Source organism: Sus scrofa, chromosome 6 (assembly GCF_054392235.1).
Source record: "Sus scrofa isolate SSC_HxYL_T2T_F1_AM1 chromosome 6, Sscrofa_HxYL_maternal_Yorkshire_Landrace_v2.0, whole genome shotgun sequence".
In the NCBI taxonomy this organism is placed as follows: domain Eukaryota; kingdom Metazoa; phylum Chordata; class Mammalia; order Artiodactyla; family Suidae; genus Sus; species Sus scrofa.
This window is the reverse complement of record NC_139388.1, coordinates 130446256-130472437: the sequence shown is the minus strand read 5'-3', so window position 1 is coordinate 130472437 and position 26182 is coordinate 130446256. Positions and strand designations below refer to the sequence as shown.

Genomic DNA, 26182 nt, shown 5'->3' with positions numbered 1-26182 from the left:
TAAGCTCCCATTACCTACTTTTCCTTACAATGGGATAATAATAGTAATTAACTTACAAGGGTGCTGTGAGAATAAAATCAATATATAAAAATTTATAAAGGAGCATCAATACATAATCAGTACTTCTAACCGTTCCTATTACTAATAACAGGCATACCTCATTTTTATTGTACTTCACTTCAGTGCACTTTGCAAGCATTACATTTTACAAATTGAAGGTTTGCGGCAACCCTGTATGAAGCAAGACCATCAGTGCCAATTTTCCAAGAGCATTTGCTCACTTTGTGACTGCATGTCACATTTTGGTAATTTTAGCAATATTTCAAACTTTCTCATTATACTTGTTATGATGAGCTGTGATCAGTGATCTTTGATGTTGCTATTAAATTGATCTGGGGTATCACGAACCATGCCCATATAAAATAGCTAATCTAATAAAGTGTGAATGTCTTAACTGTTCCACTGAAGAACATGTGATCAAACCCATGCCACAGCAGTGATTCAAGCCACTGCAGTGACAACGAGGGATACTTAACCTGATGTGCCACAAGAGAACTCCTAAAGCTTTCATTTTGAATGTAACTAGTCTCTTTTCACATTGTACTTCTTTAGGTTATAATATTTATTTATTCTATAAAAATGTATTACATGCCTGCTATGTGCCAAGCACTTTTTCTAGGTTCTGGGGATATAGTGGTAAATATAAAAATTCCTACCCTTAGAATGTAACGTTCCTGTTGGAGGTTCAAGACTTCGGTGGAGGAAGTAACTAGCAAGAAAGCTAGACTTGGAAGTGGAGCCTAAAGATGTAATGAAATTGCTACAAACTTGCAATAAAACAAATGAAAAGTTGCTTCTTACAGATAAGCAAAGAAAGTAGTTTCTTGAGATGGAATCTACTTCTGGTGAGGGTGCTGTAAATATCGTTGAAATGACAAACAGATGATTTAGAATATTATACCAAGTTAGTTGATAAAGCAGTGGCAGGGTTTGAGAGAAGTGACTGCAATTTTGAAAGAAGTTCTACTGTGGGTAAAATACTATCACAGAGCACTGCACGCCACAGTGAAAACAAATCATTAATGAAAAGAAGAGTAAATTGATGTGGCAAACTTCATTGCTGTCTTATTTAAGAAATTGGCACAGTCACCCCAACCTCCAGGAATGATCACCCTGATTAGTGATCATTCCATCGACACCGAAGCAAGACCCTCCACCAACAGAAAGATTATGACTTTCTGAAGGCTCAGATAATGGTGAGCATTTCTTAGCAATAAAGTTTTTTTAACTAAGCTATATAGACTACTTTTTAAGACATAATGCCACTGCAGACTTAACAAACTACAGTATAGTATAAACCTAAATTTTATATGCACTGAGAAACCAAAAAACCGAAGCAACTCGCTTTACTGTGATATTTGCTTTATTGCAATGGTCTGTCTGGAACTGAACTCACAATATCCCCGAGGTATGCCTGTAATTACATGATAAGAACTTCATAAAATATATCAACTAAGGAATTAATACCAAAACTCAGTATTTTATGATACCAAGACATTATTAGTCATAAACAGGGTGCAATGCTCACAGGTTTACCTTTTTCTTACGATTCCCACTTTCACGTTGAACTGCCTTCATTAGGTGCACCAGTCGATCTACAAATGTCTGCTGTGCAGCCAGCAACGAACGCATAACTCTGACAGATTTATCACCCTGAAGGAGGAATTCAAAAGAAAGAAAAATTAATTCTAGAATAATGATCAGGACTTCCTCAATACCATGGGTGACCTTTACTTATTCTTCTAATAGCTAAACACTTCAATACCAAGTAAAATTGAAAAAAAATTATCTTATTCACAGATAATGAGGAATCTGCTATTTTAAACATGGCAAATTCTTCCACAGCTGAAAATTACCTGAGTCTTCAGCAAATAACAGCCTATCAAAAATTGCACTTTTTTTCTACATGCAACCTTGTGACAAGAACGAATTCATACACCCAAAATATATTCCCCTCAATGATTCAATACATATCTGGAAGCCTGGAATTCTCATCATGGCTCAGCAGAAATGAATCTGACTAGCATCCATGAGGATGGAGGTTTGATCCCTGGCCTCACTCAGTGGGTTAAGGATCCAGTGTTGCTGTGAGCTGTGGTGTAGGTTGCAAACATGGCTTGGATCCTGCATAGCTGTGGCTGTGGTGTAAGCCAACAGCTATAGCTCCAATTGGACCTGTAGCCTGGGAACTTCCAGATGCCGCAAGTGCAGCCCTAAAAAAAAAATATCTGGAAGCCTATCACATCCTCTAAATGTGCTGGGCATATGACAGAAATAATACTATCTTCAAGGAACTAAATATACACTTTTAAAAGCAAACCTCTCAAATTGCAATTATAGTATGCTTACTTAGTAAAACAGAAGCTATAAAAACTAAATGCTATAAAGTCTCATGTAGTAATTCTTAGTTCATAAAATACTATAAAATAACATTTTTAATTTCCCCAATTACATTGATGAAGGAAGCTGAGCAAATACTATTTATCCTTACTTCAAAGATGAAAATTTATATTCAAAGAAACTGATATTTTCTCACAGGATGACAAAGGCTATAAGTGACAGAATTGAGATTAGAGGACAGGACCAACTGCTTATTTGCCAATCAGTTAAATACAGAGAATCTCTGAGCTCTAAGAACTATACCAAAGTTTAGTTTTAGAGTTCAAAAAGATGAGATTTAAATTTTTAAGAAAACTTAAATGAAACACGACACAGCAGATAAAGATGCTCTGAAGTAAAAACATTTCTGCAGCAAATCACATTAATGCTGTGACAGCTTTTCATTGTCCCTACTCCCTCTGCTGGTTGAACTGTGACATTGCCTTAAGAATCACAGGAATACCTGGTGAAAAATGGCTTATGTATCTGTAGAAACTGTAAAAGCAAAAGTACAAGTTATATAAAAGTATCTATAATATGACCATTGCCAGGTTTCCATAAATGTAACTAGTCATTTTTTTTTTCTTTTTAGGGCTGCACAAGAAGCATATGGAAGGTCCCAGGCTAGGGGCTGAATCGGAGCTACAGCTGCTGGACCACAACACAGCCACAGCATTGCGGGATCTGGGCCACCCCTGAGACTTACACCATAGCTCATGGGAATGCGGGATCCTTAACCCTCTGAGCAAGTCCAGGGACTAAACCCGAGTCCTCATGGATACTACTAGGGTTTGTTACCACCATGTCACAACAGGAACTGCTATTTCTCCTTTATTTGCCTAAGTGATGAGTTTTTTGTTTCAGGTCTAGGTGTATTTTATTATACCAGGGGTCAAAAACTTTCTGGAAAGGGCCAAGGAATAAATACTTTATGTATTGCTGGCCACAGAGTTTCCATTCAAGCTACTGAATAACCACTGCTGTACAAAAGTGTTCCTAAACAATCTGAAGACAAATGAACATGACTAAGTTCCAATAAAATTTTACTTGCTGAAATGTGAATTATACATAAATATCATGTGTCACAATGTATTATTCTTCTTCTGACTTTTGCCAATCATTTAAAATTAATAAAACCTTAGCTCATAGGGCATGGTGAAAGAGGCAAGAGGCCATATCTGGCCCAAGGAGTGTCTGCCAATCCCTACATTAAGGGTTTACCTTCAACAATGCTTGGCTGAATCGTCTCATTACATTCAAGTACATCTCATGGGTCTTTGGATCTCTCTGCTGAGTATCTTGATCTTCACATTCTACTATCACATACCTTAAAAATATGTTAAGTCATTCATATAAGTGTGAAATCAAACTCATATTCATTCTGTAAATATTTATGCCTTTCCATTAAAACAGATAAATTCATATTTGCAAAAATAATTAAGGGGAGTAACAAAACATTTTATCATCACTCCTTTAAAAGTTGAAAATTAAGGAACAACATATATAACCATTTATAAAAGGTAAATTAATAACAGTAATGTCTTAATATGTACAATATCCTAGATTTTCTAAAAATGGCATCAAAATGAGCATTTTCTCCTAATGCTTCATGAGGTACGTAGAGCATTAACATCTTCAGAAATCATATAAACTCACAAATCTACCAGGTAATTCATGAACAAAAATATTTTCAAAATCCACATAATAATTTTGTTATTACATAAGCCTGTCTTATTCTGAAAATTAAAGTTTTTTCTCGTTAACGTATGTCTGAAAAATAAAAATCTTAATTTTTACATTCCCATCCAATTTCACCATTTATCAACATTCCATTTATAACCCTCAATTTCTCCATCATAAAACTATGGTTTTAGCAAGCTAAATTTTTAAAAAATATGAACATATTCTTAAACCTGAACTACTTATACAATGCATATAATCACATAATAATCTGGCTTAGATCTTAGAGGTTATCTAATCTGTGTTTCCAACTGTTTTGATTAGAACAAGCCATACTAAGAAACGCATTTTATGTCACAACTCATTACACACAGCCACATGTGTACACACAGAAGCATAAAACTGAAAAAAAAAAGTTCACAAAGCAATACTCTATGAATATTTTAATACTTGTTACTCTGTTCTATTTAAACAACAAATGTTAGATTGCAAGCCTTTAAAATTGATTTCAAGGGATCATGATTTGTAGTTTGAAACTTGCTTGTTTCATCAATAGCAAAACTTAGAGGTTGCTATATGTTGTCCATGGTGGCACAATTAGTTGACTGAAGAGCTGAAATCAGAACCTTGGACTCTGGACTCCCTAGGCCAGAAGAATTCTTTCTCTTCTACCAAGCTTTAAAAAGCTTACTGTTTCATCTTTAAAAACACAATGAAACTTTTCAACCCCCTTAATTGATAGTTAAATTTCAAGTCACTGGGTTTATTTTTCTCTTTTATACTATTTTCAGGAAGGAAAATATTTAACCATCTAGAAGGTAAACTTCATGAGACCAGAGAGCTTACTTGTCTGTTTTGTTTGCACTATACCCTCAGCACTTCCATGCCTGGCTCATAATATTCAATCTATTGATTGAATGAATGACTCTATATTCTTATGAATTTATTTATGTCAATGTTGATAATTCTCAAAATATGAATATACATTCTTTTTTCATATCTAAGCAAGCCCTAATTTTATATTTCATTATGTGGCTGGCTTTTACATTCATCTGCCCGAATTTTCAAGCAGCAGATTTCCTTTTCAAGGCATTGCTTGTCATTTTTAACTGAACATGTATAAAACTGACATCAGACTAAAAGAGTTATTCTTCTAACTTAGCTGAAAGTACTATCAAATATTACATACATTCAGGCTAGAAATTCTCATATGGAAGGGTTTTCAAATTCAAGCTTTCTCAAAAGTTAGGCTGAAAACATAAATGTTTGAATCACTTGACTATATGAAAAAAGAAGTGAGGTTGTAACCCCACCAAAGAACATAGGCTCTACCTAAAACTATCACCAGCACTGTCTTTGATTTGTGGTCTGTGTATCTAGAGCCAAACTTAGTTCACATTCCCCCACTTCAAATATCTATCCTTAATTATTCACTAGAGTTCCCATCTTGGCTCGGTGGTTAACGAATCCGACTAGGAACCATGAGGTTGGGGGTTCAATCCCTGGCCTCGCTCAGTGGGTTAAGGATCCGGCATTGCTGTGAGCTGTGGTGTAGGTCGCAGACACGGCTCAGATCCCCCATTGCTGTGGCTGTGGCATAAGCCAGCGGCTACAGCTCCAATTAGACTCCTAGCCTGGGAATCTCCATATGCCGCGGCAGCAGCCTTAGAAAAGGCAAAAAGACAAAAACAAAAAAACAAAAAAAAAATTATTCACTGGACTCTATTGCTTTTTCTTATAAAATGCTTCTTATAATATTTCTGTATTACTAGCCAGTCCATTTGGAATCAACCAGATAACGGCTTTTATCTGATGTCTCCAACTCCAAAAACAAACCCTTTATTGATCAATATAATCATCCTAAATTTTCTTCTTTAAGCTATCTTCATCTTCTCCCACATATATCGACAAAGACATTAATAGCTTCCTAAACAGTTTCTGTGGCCCAGAGCTTCTGGTTCAAATTACCACTATGCCCAATTTATGCACTCACACTCCAGTTAGATCCACTCTCTAACTACCCTTCATATATACCCTCTTTGTGCTTCTGATCATGTTTCAGTACTGTCCAGAAACACCTTTCCATCTCCATCTCTCCTTATTCTATCCACCTTCAAATATAGGTGAAACTCCATCTCTTCAGGAAGTCTCTGCAAACCCTTCTCTGACTTCCTAGAATAGGCAGCCTCCCACACAACCTGTGTGATAAACATTAACTTGCTCATCACTGTTTCACATGTTTACTCATAGCTCCCTTCAGAGTTATGAAAAAACTGACATTAGATTCCATATCTTAAAAATCTTTAGTAGTCCCTGACACTAGTAATACAGTCTCATACCTAGAAAATATTTTAAAAGTTGATAAAAGTTAGGAGCCATCTCCTCTTGACTTCCCAGTGTGACACTATACCATGATAAAAAAAAGGTGTTCTGGAAGTCCTCAGAATTTTCTGTAAAGTGGTACGAGGCACTAAACCAACATATTATGTTCTCAATAAGAGTTCTAAATCAAAAATTCAAGAAAGGAGTTCCAGTCATGGCTCAGCGGTAACGAACTCGACTAATATCCATGAGGATGTGGGTTAGACCCTTGGCCTTGCTCAGTGGGTTAAGAATCTGGTGTTGCCTTGAGCTGTGGTGCACATTACAGATGTGGCTTGGATCTGGCATTGCTGTGGTTATGGCACAGGCCAGCAGCTGCAGCTCAATTCGACCACTGGAACCTCCATGTGCTGCAAGTGTGACCCTAAAGAGAAAAAAAAAAATCAAGAAAGCATTCTTGAATCTTGAATCAAGAACGCCTTATAGCCACAGGACACATATGGCTAGTTAAAATAAAATTTGTTAAACAAAATTTAAAATTCAGCTTTTCACACGATTCATATTTTAAGTGCTCAGTACCTGTGTGTATAGCATGATGATTTCCATCACTGGAGAAAGATTCATCAGATAGCTCTGTTCTAGATGAATAAGCTAAGGACAGTTAAGATAAACTCATATTTCCTATTCAAGATATTCCAGGATGTTAGGTTATTTTAGGAAACAACCTAGATTGTCAGACAGTGATTCTAAACTATAAAACTGTCATTACAGTTCTATTCAAATCTAATCCATATCCTTCTAACTCTTAAAAGTCCTTGATGGTCTCCATTACCTCAGAATACACATTGTCTTTTCCTGTGTTTACCCAGCAAACTCCTTTCTAAAGGAGCAATACAGATGACCACAATATACAGGCTCCATTGCTTTGTTCACTAAACACAATGGCTATAGCTGTGTGATAAAGGTCACACATCAAACATTTCTCAAAATCATTCAAGCCAAAGTTCTGATGCAAAGAAAGTCCATCTAAAATAAAAATGACAGTGTTATCTCCAAAATGAAGGGTAAATTCAGATCAAGACTAAAGGACCTAGATTTGAGTCATTTCTGAATTCTCAGTTCACAGTAGTAAGTAGGTTTTACAAAGCACTCTAAGGTATTTCCTTGAAACCTGTCATTTTCAAGTAGAAATACAGACAAACCTGCCTGGGTACCCACTATATAATGATATCAGCCTACCTGTTTCCTGGCAATTTCATTTTGTGAGGTAAATAACCTTTATTACTTTGAAAGGCCTTAAAAGTTATAGGAAAACATGTCAAAGCACCCAAAGTTTACTTTCAATTTCAACATACTGGAATGGCTATTAAAAAAAAAAAACCTGGAACGATTTATAGATTCTGACGTCCAACATTTTACAGATTGGAGACTATAACTCCCCTCTGTGGTTTAAAAGGTTGACACTATTCATTTTAAAAGGATTGTCTTACCACTATAGATCCCTAAGGATTCAGCTTTGGCAGAAATACTGTTTAAATCAATGGTAAGAGAACAAGTGAAAAAGGAAATTCGATATGCTCAAAAGGAAATAGCACAATCACTGAAAATTTGTATTTTAATACATTTGTTATAATAGTGTAAGATAAGACTAAGAGACATATAAATTGTTACATATGATTAATATTTCTATACTGATCTGTCCACATTCAAAAGGAAGAGAATGATCACTTTAAGTCAACTATTTGAAATTACTTCTCATACTTTCACTGTACAATCACAGAAGCTGTGCCTATCAAAACAGCAGTCCACATCAATAGCTTTTTCTCCCCATAAGTATTTCTGAATATGTAATATGCAGACTATAAATATGGGAAAAACAATTACTCCTCAGAGAATGAACAGACACAGCACATTCCATTACTTCAATGAATCAGAGACATGGTGGGAAAACACAAATCAAGTCTAAGTTTGATGGACTGCTTATGAGACTGGGAGCTAGGGCTGTATTTTGTCTATTATCTATGGAGAAAACAAAGTGTTCTTTCTGAACAGAAACTGTTGCCTCTTGGAGTTTGTTCATCTAACAGGTTTCCTACTGTTCAGTGCTTTCAGAATAGTTCAAAAACTCTTCCTACTTGAAGTAAGATATCAAAGATTCTATCTCGACTAATTTCAAATTTTACAGTGAAATCTGGTCAATAGTAAAGTCCAAAGAATACATAATATTAAACACCACATACTCAGTATATGTACACACAACTCTTGTAATAGTGATTACTCTAGACTATAAATTCTGAGCCAAAACAAATGTTCCATGAATATTACAAGGAAATAAAAATATCTATAAAAGAACTTTTAGTAAGTAATTTTAAGATAGATATAAAAATCTTAATTTTAAATACCTGAAGCTTGTAAGTACTTATATTTAAAAAGATATTTTTTCCTTCAAATTATTCACCTAGATTTTTATGAGGAAACTTTTTGTCACAACAACAGTGAGTAAGATATACACTTAAGAATTCATATTGGAAAAAATTCAACCTGAGTATAGGTTATCACTTATACAAGTTTTAATCAGTCCCTCATTCATAAAGTGACTCTGTGGAGTATGGATTCTGCTTGTTGCTTTCACCAATGAACACTGAGTTGAGATGATTCTGTAAGTATGCTTTTAGCACTAGTTCAGAAGTTTAATACGTAATGTTTTTTCTTAAATCAGTTAATAACATTTTTCTCTCCATTATGAAGTTTAATAGGTAATGTTTTTTCCTTAAATCAGTTAATAACATTTTTCTCTCTTCATTATGAAGTCTATTGGATCCACGGGTAATTTTTTTTTTTAAGTTCCCAGGCTAGGGTATGCCACAGCCACAGTAACACCAGATCCAAGCTGCACCTGCGACCTACACCACAGCTCATAGCAACACCGGATCCTTACCCCACTAAGCAAGGCCAGGGACTGAACCCACATCCTCATGGATACTAGTCAGGTTCATTACTGCTTAGCCACCACAGGAACTCTGGAATCATGGGTAAATTAAAGTGTACTTTGAATATGCAAGCAGTTTCAATTTTATAAAATCTAAAAACTGTTTTCTAATTAAGGAGCCATTGAAAAATGACACTCCGAGAATTCCTGTTGTGGCTCAGCAGGTTACGAACTTGATAATTGGTGTCCATGATGATGCAGGTTTGATCCCTGGCCTCGCTCAGTGGGTTAAGTGCTGCAAGCTGTGGCATAGTTTGTAGATGTTGCTGTTGCTGTGGTGTAGGCTGATAGCTACAGCTCTGATTCGACCCCTAGCCTGGGAACTTCCGTATGCTGTAGGTGTGGCCCTAAAAAGAAAAAAAAAAAAAAGAGGAAGAGAGAGAAAGAAAGAAGGAAAGGAAAGGAAGAGAGGAAAGTGGGAGAGAAGAAGAGCAGGAGAAAGGAAGGAAGATGATACTCTCGTATTTCTCGGGATTTTCCAACTGGCTCCTTGAGGTAGGTTCTGGATACCTTAACTATAAGAAAAATTACTTTTTTGTTGGCCATAAAAGACTTTTTCCATTTTCCTTGCTAGAAATAGTTGAAATAAATTTTTTAGGTACACAAAAGTTATCATACAGTCACATGTGAAGAGTTTTTTTTCATCTTTTACCCTTTGCTCTGTCAGTACTTCTAACCGGGATACGGATAAAAGACTGCATGAATAAAGAGACCTGTGATATGACAATAAAATAGGAAATTGGAGGAGTTCCCATCGTGGCGCAGTGGTTAACAAATCTGACTGGGAACCACGAGGTCGCAGGTTTGATCCCTGGCCTTGCTCAGTGGGTCATGGATCCGGCGTTGCCGTGAGCTGTGGTGTAGGTCGCAGACACGGCTCGGATCCCGCATTGCTGTGGCTCTGGTGTGGGCCGGCGGCTACAGCTCCGATTCGACCCCCAGCCTGGGAAACTCCATATGCTGTGGGAGCGGCCCAAGAAATGGCAAAAATACAAAAAAAAAAAAAAAAAAAAAGAAATTGGAGATTTTCCTTCTGAATTATATTCTGTCAATGTGGGTAATATTATGAAATACATTTTCTAAAATCTACTGCTTTTATGGTTCCATGTCAGAATTCATGGAATTCTATGGAAGAGAGTGGAAAAAAGTAACAGCTCTTGTTTTATTAAAGAGCAAAGAAAAGTAAAAAAAACAAACAGAATTCAGATTAGAATATGGAGAACATTGGGAAGCAAGAGGTTATATTAAAACGATATAGGATTCGACCCCTAGCCTGGGAACCTCCATGTGCTGTGGGAGCAGCCCAAAGAAATAGCAAAAAGACAAAAAAAAAAAAACCGATATAGGAGCAATTTGGTAATATGAGGATTTCTAAGTAAACTTTTCAAGTAAAATGGTGATTAGCAACTAGCCAAAACATTTTGTGGGTATTTTCAAAGACATACTGAAAGTTTTTGAGATAGAAATGTAGTTTTATGAATACTATATTAAATTACTAAAGTGAAAGCAAATAACTCTTTTTCTTCCTGCTACTTAGGCCAAAAGAGGTTAAAAAAAAAAATCACAGGTTCTAAAGGAGGGGAAAATGACTGACTTAGTTAAGATTGTTTATAGTGGTTTTTCTTCAGTGGAAATCATAAAGCTAAAACTAAAATACTTGTTACGTAAATAACGGACACAGGTGTTTATTAAAAAGGCCTTTGATTGATTTACCTATTTCTTGGCCTCGAGGAAATTATCTAGGATGACACTATGGAGAATTGGAAAATGAAGTTAAAGCTTGACTTGATCTGCAGGATAGTTTCTCCAAACTCAGTCTAAAACAATAGAGTACTTGGTTTAATTTCCTCATGGAAAGCAAAATGCCTCATTATTCTTCAAAAGCAATTATCTTTCCGAATTGATATCTATTAATTTGTATTGTTAAACAGAGTAAACCGAGCAATAAGATTAGATGAGAGATCATTTCACAGTTTAAAAAATACCACATTTCTCAAGCAGTTTAAAAAAATGTTCTCTCAAATCTGCAGGAAGCTTCAGGTAGAGCTTACCCGGCTGGCTCTGACCTTTGTTTGCTCTCCTAGGCTTTATTCTCTAGAGTTTAATCCTAGTGATTAAACCAAATATTGTTCTTTATACTTTAGTCTATGACAGACAAAAGGAGTCATGCTTCATATTAACTGTGTCTCGGGAAGTCAGTTAACCTTTCTATGCCTTCGTTTCTTTCTTTCCTTCAACTCACTCAGAAAATCTGCTCTCATATAAAATAGAGATACTCACACTTGCCCTATTTAATTTCACAAAGAAAAATAAAAAAGGTCATTGAAAATACTCAGTAAATGACAAAATGCTAGATAAACAATTAATCCTAGTTTAGGTTTTACCAATCTCAGTTACATTACGCCTCTGCTTCAGTTTCCTCACCTGTAAGATAAGTAACTACAAATTCTAACTTTCTATTTTTGCATGATTCCAATGTTTTAGTAAATAATGTGAAAATACATAGTCCTAAAGGATAATGCAGTATCCATACTTATGCTACTTAAATAGCATAAAAGGCAAATAGATATCAAACTGAAAAAACTCATTACCTTACCCAGTTTTATCTTAGATCCTGGAAAGTTAGTGAAGGCAGAGAAACAGTGGTGTTAACAGGCATTTCTGTGAGCACAGTTGCAAAGGAATACAGTTAGATATATATACTGCATCTGGGCTTTTGATTACTGCTTATACCTTATTTTAAACTGTTTACAGTATAGGAAAAATAGTTCAAAACAGTGATGAGAAAATACACAAAAAAATTATTTCACATACCAGTATAAATAATTAGCCAGTGTTGAGTTTTTGCAGGCTCTTGATATCAGGAAGGTACACAGATCTTGCTGAAAGAAATGTATATAAATTTTTATCACCATCTGCTATTAACAAAGGGGAAAAAAGAGTCTATATTTGCCTATCAGTCACCTACATATCTATGCAACAGACTGAATTTTCATGCATTAGTCTATCCCTCTATTACTCCATCCTTCCTTCCAATACTTATTTTAAACCAGGCAATATGTAAGAGGCTAAGGACGGCAGGGTTCGCAGAGTTCCTTGCCCTACTGAAAAGCTAACAGTTGGTGGAGGAGAGATGCCTTAAAGAATGTCATAGAAATAATTTAGATTGAGAGGTCAGAATAGGCAGCAATAAAGATGTTATATTAAGGAAAGACCAAAATAATAGTATGTACAAAGGCCCTGAACCTGACTGTTCAAGGAATTGTAAAAAGGCTCAATGTAGCTGAAATATAGTGAACACTAAAGTAAAGAAAGGAGGGTAAAAGGTAGGCAAAGATCAACTTGTACAAGACCTTTAAGGTCACAGTACTGAGTATGGATTTTATTTTCAAAGCAATCGATACTTGACAAAAGATCTTAAGCAGGAGAGTGAGATGGTCTGCTTTACATTTTCTGAAAAAGACTTCAGTTTGTCTGAGAAGTATAGACCTGAGATCGGTTAGGATGCTATTATAATAGTCTAGGAGAGTGAACGGTGAAAGTGGAAATGGAGAGAAGTAGACAAATTATTAAAATATTTGGGAAGGATAACTAATAGAACTTGCTGATGACAGGAAGGAAAGAAAATTGACAATCACTCCCAAGTTTATGGATTGAGCAAATGGGTTGATTTGTTACAACACAGATGGAAATTTCAAGTAAGGATCAGGAAAGAGTGCAGGGAGAGATTTATATTTTGGAATATTAAATTTGAAATGCCTGTCAGATATACAACGAAGATCAAGTAGGTATTTGGATATATGAATCTAAAACTCAGATGAGAGAAATGTTCTAGAAATATAAATTTGAGTTTATTGGTACAGCCTAGGGCAAGAATATAAATTGAGAAAAGAAGAGCACCCTAAGGAACAATAAGATGTCAAGCAGCAGAGAAAGTGCTGACAAAGGAGACTGAGAAGGAACAGCCAGAGAAGTGAAGAGGAAAACAAGGGATGCATGGTATCATCCAAACCATGAAAAGAGCCAGTTTTTTGAGAAGGGAGTCATTTACTTTGCTGAATAATGCTGGGAAGAACTTGAAAGCATGGACAACCACAAACATTAAAGTCATTTGCCACGTTAGCAAAATAAGTTTTGATATAATGATGGGAAGCAAAAGCCAGAATGTTGTGGATTAAAGACTGGAAAGAGGAGTTCCCGTCGTGGCGCAGTGGTTAACGAATCCGACTAGGAACCATGAGGTTGCGGGTTCGGTCCCTGCCCTTGCTCAGTGGGTTAACGATCCAGCGTTGCCGTGAGCTGTGGTGTAGGTTGCAGACGCGGCTCGGATCCCGCGTTGCTGTGGCTCTGGCGTAGGCTGGCGGCTACAGCTCCGATTAGACCCCTAGCCTGGGAACCTCCATATGCCGCGGGAGCGGCCCAAGAAATAGCAAAAAAAAAAAAAAAAAAAAAAAAAAAGACTGGAAAGAAAAGAAGGAGAATCAGGATGTATAAGTAACTCCTCTGAGAAGCTTGATCACAAAGGGACGTAAGAAAATAAGGTGCTATTTTGAGGGATGTGGTAGTAAAGGAGAATGTTTTGTTTTGTCTTTCCTTCTGAATTTTTAAATACATATCTGAATATTTGGAAAAGAAGAGAACATATCTTTTAAAGGAGTTATATTTCTTCAATGTAAGAAAACAGAAGTAAAGTATGGGGACAGATTCATCTGTAAATCTGGTGATGGAAAACTGAGGCCCTTCTTAGCTAATAGCTTCTATTTATTTCCATTAAGTATGAGGCATAATTGTGAGCTAGAGACAGGAGGCAAGGTGTGAAGAATAATAGAAAAGGTATGAAAGAGCTGCTGCAGAGTGGGGAAAGCAACCCATCTAGAGAAATATAAGAAGGCAGTCAGTAGGGAGTGCCCGCCTGACCTCTGTGGTCATGAACTTACAGCAATACTAGCCTGCTAAACTATGTGATTTCTTCAGCAACATTCAAGCATAGAGAAATCAGGTAATTAATTAGGCTTATCAAGGTGTGAGATTTTGTAAAAGAAATCAAAAGTATTAGTAAAAAATGATGAAAATTATCAGCCCTGGGATAAAAGCTACATTCAGAGGAAAACAAATATTGAAGGGCATTGTTAAACAAAGAAAGGGGTAGAGATCAATGGATTAGACTTTTCAATGCAGGAGAAGTACTTAAAAACTAAATTAGAACAATAATAAGAGGCTGTTATTGCAAAGTAAATATGTCAGTGCTTTTAGAGGCAATGAGAATCTTAGCTCCAATTTTAGAGCTAAAATTTTTTCCCTGCATTTTAAATGTGTAGCATTTAAAAACCCAATAATGAAACACCCCAATCAGAAAGCCATAATATAAGACTGAATCCCTGAGTTTAATAGGTGGAATCCAGGCATAAAGTTTACATTTGACTACATGAGGATATTATACTTTATAAAAGTATATAATAGTGATGTATATAGTTAAAGAGAAAATACATGTACTTCATTTGACACTTTTTTCATTAAAAAATTATTTACAGAGTTCCCGCAATTGCTCAGTGGTAATGAACCCAACTAATATCCATGAAGATATGGGTTCTATCCCTGTCCCTGCTCAGTGAATTAAGGATCCAGCATTGCCACAAGCTGAGATATAGGTCACAGATGCTGCTTAGATCCCATGCTGTTCTGGCTGTGGCACAAGCTGGCACCTGCAGCTCCAATTCGACCCCTTGCCTGGGAACTTCCATATGCTGGGGGTGCGGCCCTAAAAAGCCAAAAAAAAAAAAATTACAGAGCATAAAAAGGGGAGAGCTAAATTTAAAAACATTTGTGAAAGAGGAAATACGTAAATTTTTAAACTCGTCTGAATAAGCAATATTTTAAAATTTTAAAACAGGCAAAAAGAAAACAATCCGATATTGAAGGCATAGATATAAGAAGAAATGATGAAAAAGGATACAGTTAAGTACATCTATATAGTTAATGATTATATACAACAATATTATCTAGTTTGAAGGTTAAATAAGATAGAGCTAAATTACTGGGTAAAAATTATATACAAGTAAAGAAGTATACTGTGTTGGAGGAGGGTAATCTGATTATGTCAGATTTAAAGTTAAGGAAGATGTTAAAATATATATAATTCAGGAAAGGGATTGATAAGGACAATGTAACTTCTAAGATGGGGGTACAGATGGAGGATGGAGAGGGAATCCAGTCAAATACAGACACGAAAAGAATACATACATACACACAAACACACACATGCACACATATATAAAGAATAAAAAGTACCACATAAAATGATGAAATAAATCTAAAATAGCTCTGATCACAATAAAAGCAAAGGGAGTAAAAGTTTTAGTTATAAGGCAACAATGTTAAACTGGATCAACAAACAAAATCTACTTATATGATGTTTCCAAGTTACAAACCTAAAATATAAGGCCACAGAAACACTGAAAGGAAAGAACTGAAAAGTATCCCTGTGAATTCTCAAATGGACAAAGCTCCATTAGTATCAAACAGATTTAAAGGCTTAAAAAACATGAATAGATTATAAAGAGAGTTAATAGAAGTATGCAATTTACTTCAATGCGTCTAATAAAATAGCTTCGAAATGCTTAAAGCAAACACCAACAGTAAATATAAGGAGAAACTGATGGGGGGGGGCTACCCTAATTTTTTTTAACACATCAAGCAGAAAAAAAAACTAAGCAAAGGTACTAAAGATTCCGACAATGCAATGAATAAGCTTGCTCTAGTGACTTATGTACAATGATGTATCCCAACAATTGGAGAATAGACCTTCTTTTCAAGAACTCATGGACTTTATTTAAAAAATAAATAAATAAATAAGACACTATCAAGAATCCAGGAGTAGACTGGAATGCTGTCTTCCGCAGTGATCAGAGGAGAGGTAAGTCATCGTGGGTAGATATCACCTTGATATTATTAAACACTTATTTAGGGATGTATTAAAGGTGATGACTGCTGGTACAGTACTATCACTCCTGGGGGCAGGGAAAAGGAAACAGCACTCAAATGATCCCCATAGTTTTCACAAAGAACATGGATTATCAGAAACTATTAAGGAACTATTCAGCTGAGAAAATATAAAATGTCTTAATCACTGAGTAACAATAGACAGGTTCATCAGGCAAAACAAAAACATCAGAAATATATAAAAACAATTTTACTTTTAACCTAAAAGTTTTCAGTAACAGGTAGTGTATAAAACTATATTCTGAACATAACTTTCAAAATCCAATCACTTCACACAATCTTCAATGTAAACTACCCTAGTTCAGGCAATCACCAACTCTCACCTGGATTATTTCAGCAGCTTCCAAATAAAGTTTGTTTGACTTGGCCTACAGACCCTGTGTGACATATCTCCTGCTCTTTCTTTGAGTCGTTCACCACGTTGCCTTCTGCTCACTCCCCAGAGCCAGGCATGCAGGTCTCAGACACCAAAGTTCTGGTCATAGCGCCTCTATACTTGTCCCCTCTGCCTAGACTGTTCTTCCCCCAGATCACCACATGGTTGCTATCTCACCTGCTTCATCTCTATAAAAGACGGTGCTTTTCCAGGGAGACCTTTCCTGACCAATCTTACCAATATTGCGACCACCTGACCCCATTCCGATATTCTCTATCACTCTTCTTCAATTTATTTTTCTCCATAGAAAGCAGATACTATTACCTCTTCTACTATATATAAATATTACTATCATCAGCCCAAACACTAGAAAGTATTCCATGAAGATAAAGATTGTGACTGTTTTATTCTCTGCTACATCATCCCCATCACCTAGAACAGTTTCTGGTACATATTAAGAGATCAAAAATATGTGTGAATGAATTGATTAGTGAACCAATAAGTAATTCCTTAGCTTTGAAAGGGCAAAACAATTAAACTGGAGCTGAACGGGTTCCTTAAAGGAATCCCCTAAGGATTCCATGAACCCGTAATTTAAAATTTTTTTCAATATTTTTTATTCTATCAAGAGGTAGGATATGCAAGCTTTAACAGTTAATAGTGAAAACAAAAAGTCATTCAGTTATCAATAGGTAGCTCCTAAAATTTGACTAAAAGCAATAATATATACATTTAAGAAATCAATTGAACTTTCTAATATCAAGCATGTATTATTTATTTTCAACATTACTGGTATGAAAAATTCTTTTCAAATTAGAAGACTTAGAAAAATCAACAATATATTCTAGATCAGTTTCTGCAAATGCACTCCTAAATGCACTTTTCAGAGTAGCACTAGCCAAATAGACCTGTTTTACCTCAAAAATTAGTCTGCTTAGCTAAAAGGATTTAATTCAGCTAAAAACAGCTGCTTATTGTATTATATCCATATCAAAGTCATAAATTTCTACAATGTAATCACAGATGCCAACAATAACAGTAGCACTCATAAATGTTAACAATAAATATTCTGAGTTTCCTTAATAAAATATTTAAGCCCAGTTATTTTCACACTGCATGTAAATCCATTAGATCCAATAAAATGCCTTGAATTGAAGATGGCACTTTTTACTACGAGGAAAAGTTATAAACATGTATCACAAAACCAAGTTATTTAATAAAGTTGTAATATTTAGTTTATTAATCAAAATCAATGGTTTTAAGACCAACATAAAATGTTTATCTGGTAGAATCTCTCCTATAGAAAATTTGAAAAGCTTTATACTCACTTCCAGACTTTCACCGTCTGAACTTTCTTTTGTTTTAGATGCAGGAGGAGGGGAAGACACTGGAGGAAGAGGGCTGGTTATAATTTGGGAGCTGAAAAAAATAACAGGAGGTATCACTGATATTAAAATATTCTTTCCATAAGAGAAGATACACAGTTTTTATTTTTTAGCACACTTCATCTGAAATGTGTGTGGTTAAAGCATCACTTCCTAGAGTATGTTCTGTGTAGCACTAGAGAGTCACATTATGTTACAGAAAAAAAGGCTATGTAGTCAAAGAATATGGGTAATAGCCTCTTTGAGATATATATTCAACTTTGCATGCATTAAAGTTTCTGATAAATACTATGCATATATTTTAAAAGCACATTTTACTTTAAGCCAGTATTTTCCAAACTTATTTGGCCACAAGACAACTCCTACTTTAAAATAAATAAATAAACAAACAAACAAACCAAAAAAAAAAAAAAATACAAATTAGTGACTGGAAGACCATAATTTCAGAAATACTGGGTTATAGTTTACATTCTGTCATAAAATCTTAAATAGACCGCCAATAAAAAAATCTAGGTGGCAAAAGTAAGGATGAAGGTAAATAAGCATGACTAGGAGTTCCCGTAGTGGTGCAGTGGTTAACGAATCTGACTAGAAACCACGAGGTTGCGGGTCAGTCCCCGCCCTTGCTCAGTGGATTGACGATCCGGCGTTGCCGTGAGCTGTGGTGTAGGTTGCAGACGCGGCTTGGATCCAGAGTTGCTGTAGCTCTGGCATAGGCCGGTGGCTACAACTCCGATTCGACTAGCCTGGGAACCTCCATATGCCACGGGAACAGCCCAAGAAATAGCAAAAAAAAAAAAAAAAAAAAAAATCATGACCAGAGACTAAAGGCCTCCAAAGCACAGTGTAAGAAAATGTAAGGGCCTCTTCTCATAAAAAATAGAAAAACATAAAGCAGCCTTAAGGAAAAAAATGTTTTTTCCCATGTCTCAGTTCTCCAAATAAAAAACAGAAGCTAAAAACAGCATTATCATCAGGAAAATTTCAGGGAGTTCTCGTCATGTCTCAGTGGGTTATGAACCTGACTAGTATCCATGTGGATTTGGGTTCGATCCCTGGACTTGCTTAGTGGGTTAAGGATCCGGCATTGCCATGAGCTGTGGTATAGGGTATAGACATGGCTTGGATACGCATTGCTGTGGCTGTGGCATAGGCCAGCAGCTGCATCTCCAATTCAACCCCTAGCCTGGAAGCTTCTTTATGCCATGGGTGTGACCCTAAAAAGCAAGAAAAAAAAAATTCTGAAATATAATCTTGTGATAATTAAAACGGCCCTAATTCAGATAATCTGAATTCTAGACCTCATTCTGTAATTAACAAATCTCATGACTCCGCAAAACAATTTTATATCACTAAGCCTCAGATTTCTCACCCAAAGGTTACCATTCATCTCGAATTTTAAGATTTCGTGAAAAGCAAAATGGCAAAGTAGAAAGAAGATGGGCTTTGGAGTCAAGTCTACCTAATTTGCAAGATAAAAGACTTAGGGCAATTTACTAACTTCTCCTTAAATCCTTCATATCTATATTAGGGATATGAATAACTGCCTCAGAGGATTCCTACAACAAGTTTAATGTGTGTGGACCATCTCCTGGTATCTGCTACAGAAGGGGGCATTCTTAATTGTTATTACTGTTGAAAGCTAACATTCAGCTAACATGTTGTTTTAACTACTATAGAAGCAAACGGCAGTCAATAAAAATATATATCTTTAATAAAATATTTGAGTCCACTAACATGGCTTGTCCTTTATTTTATTTTTGCATGAATTAATAACACTAACACTTACCAAGTACCACGTGTCACTTTTCTAAATGCGTATGTGTATTAACTCATTTATTTACTCTTTCAACAACCCTTAAAGATCAGTTACTCTTGCTATTTCCCCAATTTTTGAGATAAGAAACTGGGGCCACACAGAGAATATTTAACTTACACAAATTTACACAGCTAGTAAGTGGCAGAAGGAAGATTTTAACTAAGGTATTCTGACTGTATAGCTGCAAAACACTGCCCTGCAATATACTAGTTTGTGTTCTGAGAGTGCATATGCCACATTCATTGGTGAAACTTCAAACTTAGTACCAACTAGGGTTTGGTACATCTGGAGAAAAAGAAAAGACTGAAAAGGTGGAAAACCATCAGATTTGAAAATTAGTCCACCTTAAATTTCCATACCTATCTATTTCTGCAGAACCTATTCCAGAATTTGACACACTCTCTGACACTGAACCCTGACTTTCCTTCTTGGTAGGTTCTAATCCATTCTTTATGTCATCAAAATTTTCATATTTGAGAGCTTGGACGAGCTGTAATAGGTACATCAACAAATCCTGGAAAATAAACAAAAAATAAGCTAACATTAGAAAAAAATGCAATATGACTACAGCAAGTAATGTCTAATTATTCCCAAATATAAAGCTAACAATTTACTTTTATCTACCACTTATCAGCCATGTTACTTTGGGCAGTTCACTAAGTTTCTTTCTTTTTTTTTTTTTCTTTTTAGGGCCACATCCACAGCATATGGAAGTTCCCAGGCTAGGGGTCAAATTGGAGCTACAGCTGCTGGCTTATGCCACAGCCACAGCAATACTGTGTATCTGAGCATGTCTGCAACCTACACCATAGCTCACGGCAATGCCAGATCCTTAACCCACTGAGTGAGGCCAGGGATCGAACCTGCATCCTCATGGATGCTAGTCCAATTCGTTTCCGCTGAGCTATGACGGGAACTACAGTTTCTTAAACTCTTGGTACCTCCTTGGGTCTTCATCTTTAAAATGGTCAATCACATAAACTTTAAGAGACTGAGTTGTGATGATTTAATCAATTAATGGAAGAAAGTTACAAAATAGTCTCTGGCAGAGTAAGTGATTAGTAAATGTCTTATTTAAATTTAAAGTGGTATCCCCCAAACAAGACAAAAAACAGAAAAAAAGACTGAGATGGTTCATATAAAACTAAAAAATTAATCAAGGACCCTTTATTTAGCAATAGATCATATATATAATGGCATTTTAGGTCTAAGATTACATAAGAAACTCTAAATTTTCAAGTTTTCAAAAGAGCTTCTGTTTCATAATCTTTTCTGACTGGCATTTTTAAAAATACAGCATTCTCCTCCACACTCCCCCAACCAAAGCTAAAGCTTTAGAGAATTTGAATTGTTTCTTAAATAGAAATTACAATAAAACAGGTATTTTAACATTCTTGATTAAATGAAATGTTTAATTTCTTGCTAATTACCAGTAATGGCTTGAAGAAAACAAATTCCTAAACCTAAATTTCTCATACCAACAATCAATGAGATAATTCATACTAAAAAGTCTCAACAAAGTACAGTTTACTTTTTTTGAGTTTTACCTTAATGTTTTACTCTTTAGGTTTTTAGACTCTTTATGTTTAATGTTTAGAATGGAAACATTTCCTGTTTTACTCTATAAATGTAGTTCTTAGCCATCCCCAATGACTATTAAGAAAACTCCAAAAATTTTGCTGTTAAAAATTAAGGCACCTGTTTTCTTCCAGTCCCAATTGCCACTCGAGCCCTCAACACTCATAATTAGATAATTTTGAGACTTTGTGACTATTAGTTCAATTTTAGTCACCTTTTTAAGACCAGAAACAAGGTTAAATCCCTAGCAAATATTTCATGGACCACTTTTTCCTTTCATATTTGTAACAATTATAGCATTTCTAATTATGTACTTATCTACTCTTTGTCATTTCTGCTTTATTATAAACTCCTTAAGGACAACCTATTTTCCTTTACTTAATACCAAAAAATATTCTTTTCATAATTTTTTCCTTATACTGACATAGTCAACATTTTTTTATAACTGCCCAAATACTGACAAAAAGCAACACACATGATTTTACCACTAAAAATGATTTTTTTCATAAAAAAACTAAAAGATTAACTGGCTTTTTTTTTTTTTGGTCTTTTTGTCTTTTTTAGGGCTGCGCTTGAGGCATATGGAGGTTCCCAGGCTAGGGGTCCAATTGGGGCTGTAGCCACTGGCCTACACCACAGCCACATGGGATCTGAGCTGCGTCTGCACCTACACCACAGCTCATGGCAACGTTGGCTCCTTAACCCACTGAGCAAGGCCAGGGATTGAACCTGCATCCTCACAGATGCTAGTCTGGTTAGTTAACCGCTGAGCCATGACGGGAACTCCTTTTGTTTTTTATAATTCTTACTTAAATATAATAGTATCAGTGGACAGGGAAATCAACTATAAAGGATTCTATAGTGTTCTGTTTCTAAAAACAAAGTTTAGAGTTCCCGTAGTGGCGCAGTGGTTAACGAATCCGACTAGGAACCATGAGGTTGCGGGTTCGGTCCCTGCCCTTGCTCAGTGGGTTAACGATCCGGCGTTGCCGTGAGCTGTGGTGTAGGTTGCAGACGCGGTTCGGATCCCACGTTGCTGTGGCTCTGGCGTAGGCCGGTGGCTGCAGCTCCGATTCGACCCCTAGCCTGGGAACCTCCATATGCCGTGGGAGCGGCCCAAGAAATAGCAACAAAGACAAAAAAAAAAAAAAAAAAACAAAGTTTAATTGGATCAATAAACATTTGATTTTCTATTATTTTGAGATTTATGGCATCTAATGATATAGGTATGCTTATATGTTTACTCTAAGGAAAAAAATTACATAACAGAAAATTGATTAATCAAGTATCCTTCTTAGGAAGTATAAGTAATTCAGTTTCACTGCTAGTCTTCATTACCAGGAATGCTTGGGAAATGCTGCTGAATGTGTCACCTGGGTGTTTTCCCAATTATAGAAGACTTATTACAGCATGAAATCAAAAAGGCTGCACTGTTATTAAATTTCCCAGGAAGGGGAAATTTAGAAGAAAACTTGTCTTTTTAAGTCACTCATCACCATCTGACTGTGTTGGTCATCTGGTATTCTGTGTTCAAACTACACTTTCCTTCATTTGTGTGAAAATTACAAAATTATAACTTTTGCAAGTCTGTTTATTCATTATACAGATACATCTTGAAAAAAACATAAAATTCCTCCAAGCATGAAGGACATAAGCATACAAGTAGAACAAAACAAACAATCAGATTTCTATCTCAGGCAATACAGTAAAAATTTCCCAATAGCTATGAGCTACTATATAGATAGTGATCATCCTTTTTCTCAAGAACAAGTTAATTCTAATGCTTCAGAGTACAAATGCAACATTCCATGTCAAAATCATTCCTATTTCTTATTGAATTAAGAGTAACTCTTCATATAGGCATTTATAGTTAGAAAGAAAAGGATTCTGACCTTGCTTCTCAGACAGTTACATTTATGCCATACTTCTGTTAAAGCAAAATATTATATTAAAAGAGAAATATTTTCTACTTTTCCTGTACTTTTCATTCTCCTTGTTCTGTCCACTTGAAATGTAAACTCATGTCCAAACTGAAAATCCTACAGTTCCTTCAATATCTACCTCAAATAGCACTTCTTCCTCAAATTCTAACAGGGACTCTCTCCCCTTTTGTGCCACATGGCAATAAGAAATACAGTTTTAAAAATTCCAGAACAGGAGTTCCCTGGTGGTCCACTGGTTAGGACTCGGTGCTTTCAAGGCTGCGGCCAGGATTCAATCCCTGATCTGGGAACAAAGATCCTACATTAAACCGCTGCACACAGAGCCCCCTTCTCCCCCCACCCCATCCCTCCATCCCCCAAATATCCTAAACACAACATTAAACAAATCAAATTCAGGAAGATACTAAGATTTATTTTACAAATATACGGCTGATATATATTCAGCATACATTCATATATAGTATATATTATACACCATTGTATATAATTGGTATATATTATCTACCAATATAGTATATATTAACATTTATTTTATAAATATATGGCTGATATTCAGCATACGTTTCATATATAGTATATATTATATACCAATGTTTTTCAGGTAGCATACTGCTATACCTACAGATTATAGGGACCCACCTAACATCTCGCAGAACTAGTAAGAGTAATTGCTAAAGTAACTAGAATAAATAAAACAAAAACCATAGTTTTCCATTATACTTATAAACAGAAATAAGAGATAATAGGGGTGAGGTAATTTATAACAGTAATTAACTGTCACAGAATAAACAGAATTTTTTCAAATGTGAAAAAAATCTTATAAAATTGTGACCTGAACAAAAAAGTCACATATCTCCAGAAAGAAAGATTTAGCATCATAAAGATGTTAATTTTTCCCTAATATATAAATTTAATGTAATTACACTCAAGATTCTGGTAGAGATTTAAGAAAATGACAAAATTATTCTAAAATCCTTAGAAAGAATAAACGTACAAAAATTATGAAGTATTAAAAAAGAAGAAAGGGGATTTATCTAATCGTGTTTAAAGTTATGAAGCAACTGCAATTTTTTAAAAGTATTATACAAGCACAAAAATGGAGGATTCATAAGGATTATCAGCAAAATATAAAAGGCATATAGTATTTGTCTTTATAATTCCAATGTAAGCTACTGACTCAAGAATACGGAAAAATATATACACATTTCTGTTCACCAAAATACATTTATGGCAAAAGATTAGAAATAACACAACTGCCTACCAAAAGAGGTTGACTGGTTAAATAAATTCTAAACTTTTAGTAAAAAATTACGTTATTGTTTAAAAAGAATAAGGTAGATCTATTGATGTCCATAAAGTCTAAAAGCAGTGTTTTTCTACAGACTGAATGTGCCTTTGACATCATTTGCCTTGATATTAATTTGCCTATGTTTCCAGACTTAATAAATACCAAATATATGTGTTGATGATAAGAAAATGTCCAAGATTATGCTGTTGAGTGTATAAGGCAAGTTTTTAACAATAAGTATAGGATATTCCTATTTATATTAATTTTTAAAGAGCTGTATATACACATACATGCATATATATGCTTGCAATTTGCATAGAATATATTAAAAGATGTATGAGTGGCTACCTTTCTGGGGATAAAAAATGGTTGGAGGAGTAGAGATATTAAATGAGTATTACTTTCTATATCACTGTTTCTTTTACAATTAAAAATCATAGCAAAAAAAAAAAAAAAGATGGTGATAATATGGTAAATGATGTGGGAGCAGGAAAGAAACAGACAAAAATGCCATTTGCTTCCTGGAATGGTTAAAAGAGGTTTCCCAGAGATGGTGAGGACTGTGCTGCAGCCTGAAGGATGAACAGGGTGAACACTCCTCTAGGATGATGAAGTAATATATATATAGAGGCATCGGTACTAGTGGGACTAAGGTATATTGAAAAAAATTAGACAACCTGTCCAAATATTAAAATACAGTATTTCTCATTCAAGTTCTCCAACTGTCCAAGATGTGTATATTTAGACAAAGTAGTCTTTGATGTATCTTTTCATGCTATGATTATATGATTACACAATATATTATTATATACTATATTATCTGTTACAATACCAAAAAACAGTTGAAGTTTATAATATCATAAATATTATACTCCACAGATAAAGCAAACACGAGGAGACTTTTTTTTTCCTAGGGCCGCACCCATGGCATATGGAGGTTCCCAGGCTAGGGGTCCAATCGGAGTTGTGGCCATCAGCCTAAGCCAGAGCTACAGCAACAAAGGCTCCGAGCCGCATCTTCAACCTACACCACAGCTCATGGCAATGCCAGATCCTTAACCCAATGAGCAAGGCCAGGGATTGAACCCGCAACCACATGATCCCTAGTCAGATTCGTTAACCACTGTGCCACGAGGGGAACTCCAAGGAGACAATTTAAACTGATTAGGAAAGTTCCTGCTGTGGCTCAGCAGTAACAAACCCAACTAGTATCCAATCCCTGGCCCTGCTCAATGGGATGGGGATCTGGCATTGCTGTGAGCTGTGGAATAAGTCGCAGACCTGCTCAGATCCTGCATTGCTGTGACTGTGGCGTAGGCTGGCAGCTACATCTCCAATTCAACCCCTAGCTTGGGAACTTCCAT

General features: G+C 35.6%; 1 protein-coding gene and 1 long non-coding RNA gene across 2 annotated transcripts in view; both read right to left on the bottom strand.

The window, feature by feature from the left end:
• PIK3C3 (phosphatidylinositol 3-kinase catalytic subunit type 3) overlaps positions 1 to 26182 on the bottom strand; it is a 147432-nt gene that overhangs the window by 58029 nt on the left and 63221 nt on the right. Inside the window, 5 exon segments of the mRNA NM_001012956.2 lie at positions 1597 to 1713; positions 3661 to 3766; positions 12245 to 12312; positions 18134 to 18224; positions 20369 to 20523. Of these exon segments, the coding sequence (NP_001012974.1) occupies positions 1597 to 1713; positions 3661 to 3766; positions 12245 to 12312; positions 18134 to 18224; positions 20369 to 20523 (537 nt within the window).
• LOC146402816 (uncharacterized) lies at positions 5985 to 10445 on the bottom strand. The gene is made up of 2 exons (XR_014805159.1): positions 10353 to 10445; positions 5985 to 9066 (listed from the first exon to the last, which is right to left on the bottom strand). It is a non-coding gene; the product is annotated as an uncharacterized LOC146402816 (long non-coding RNA).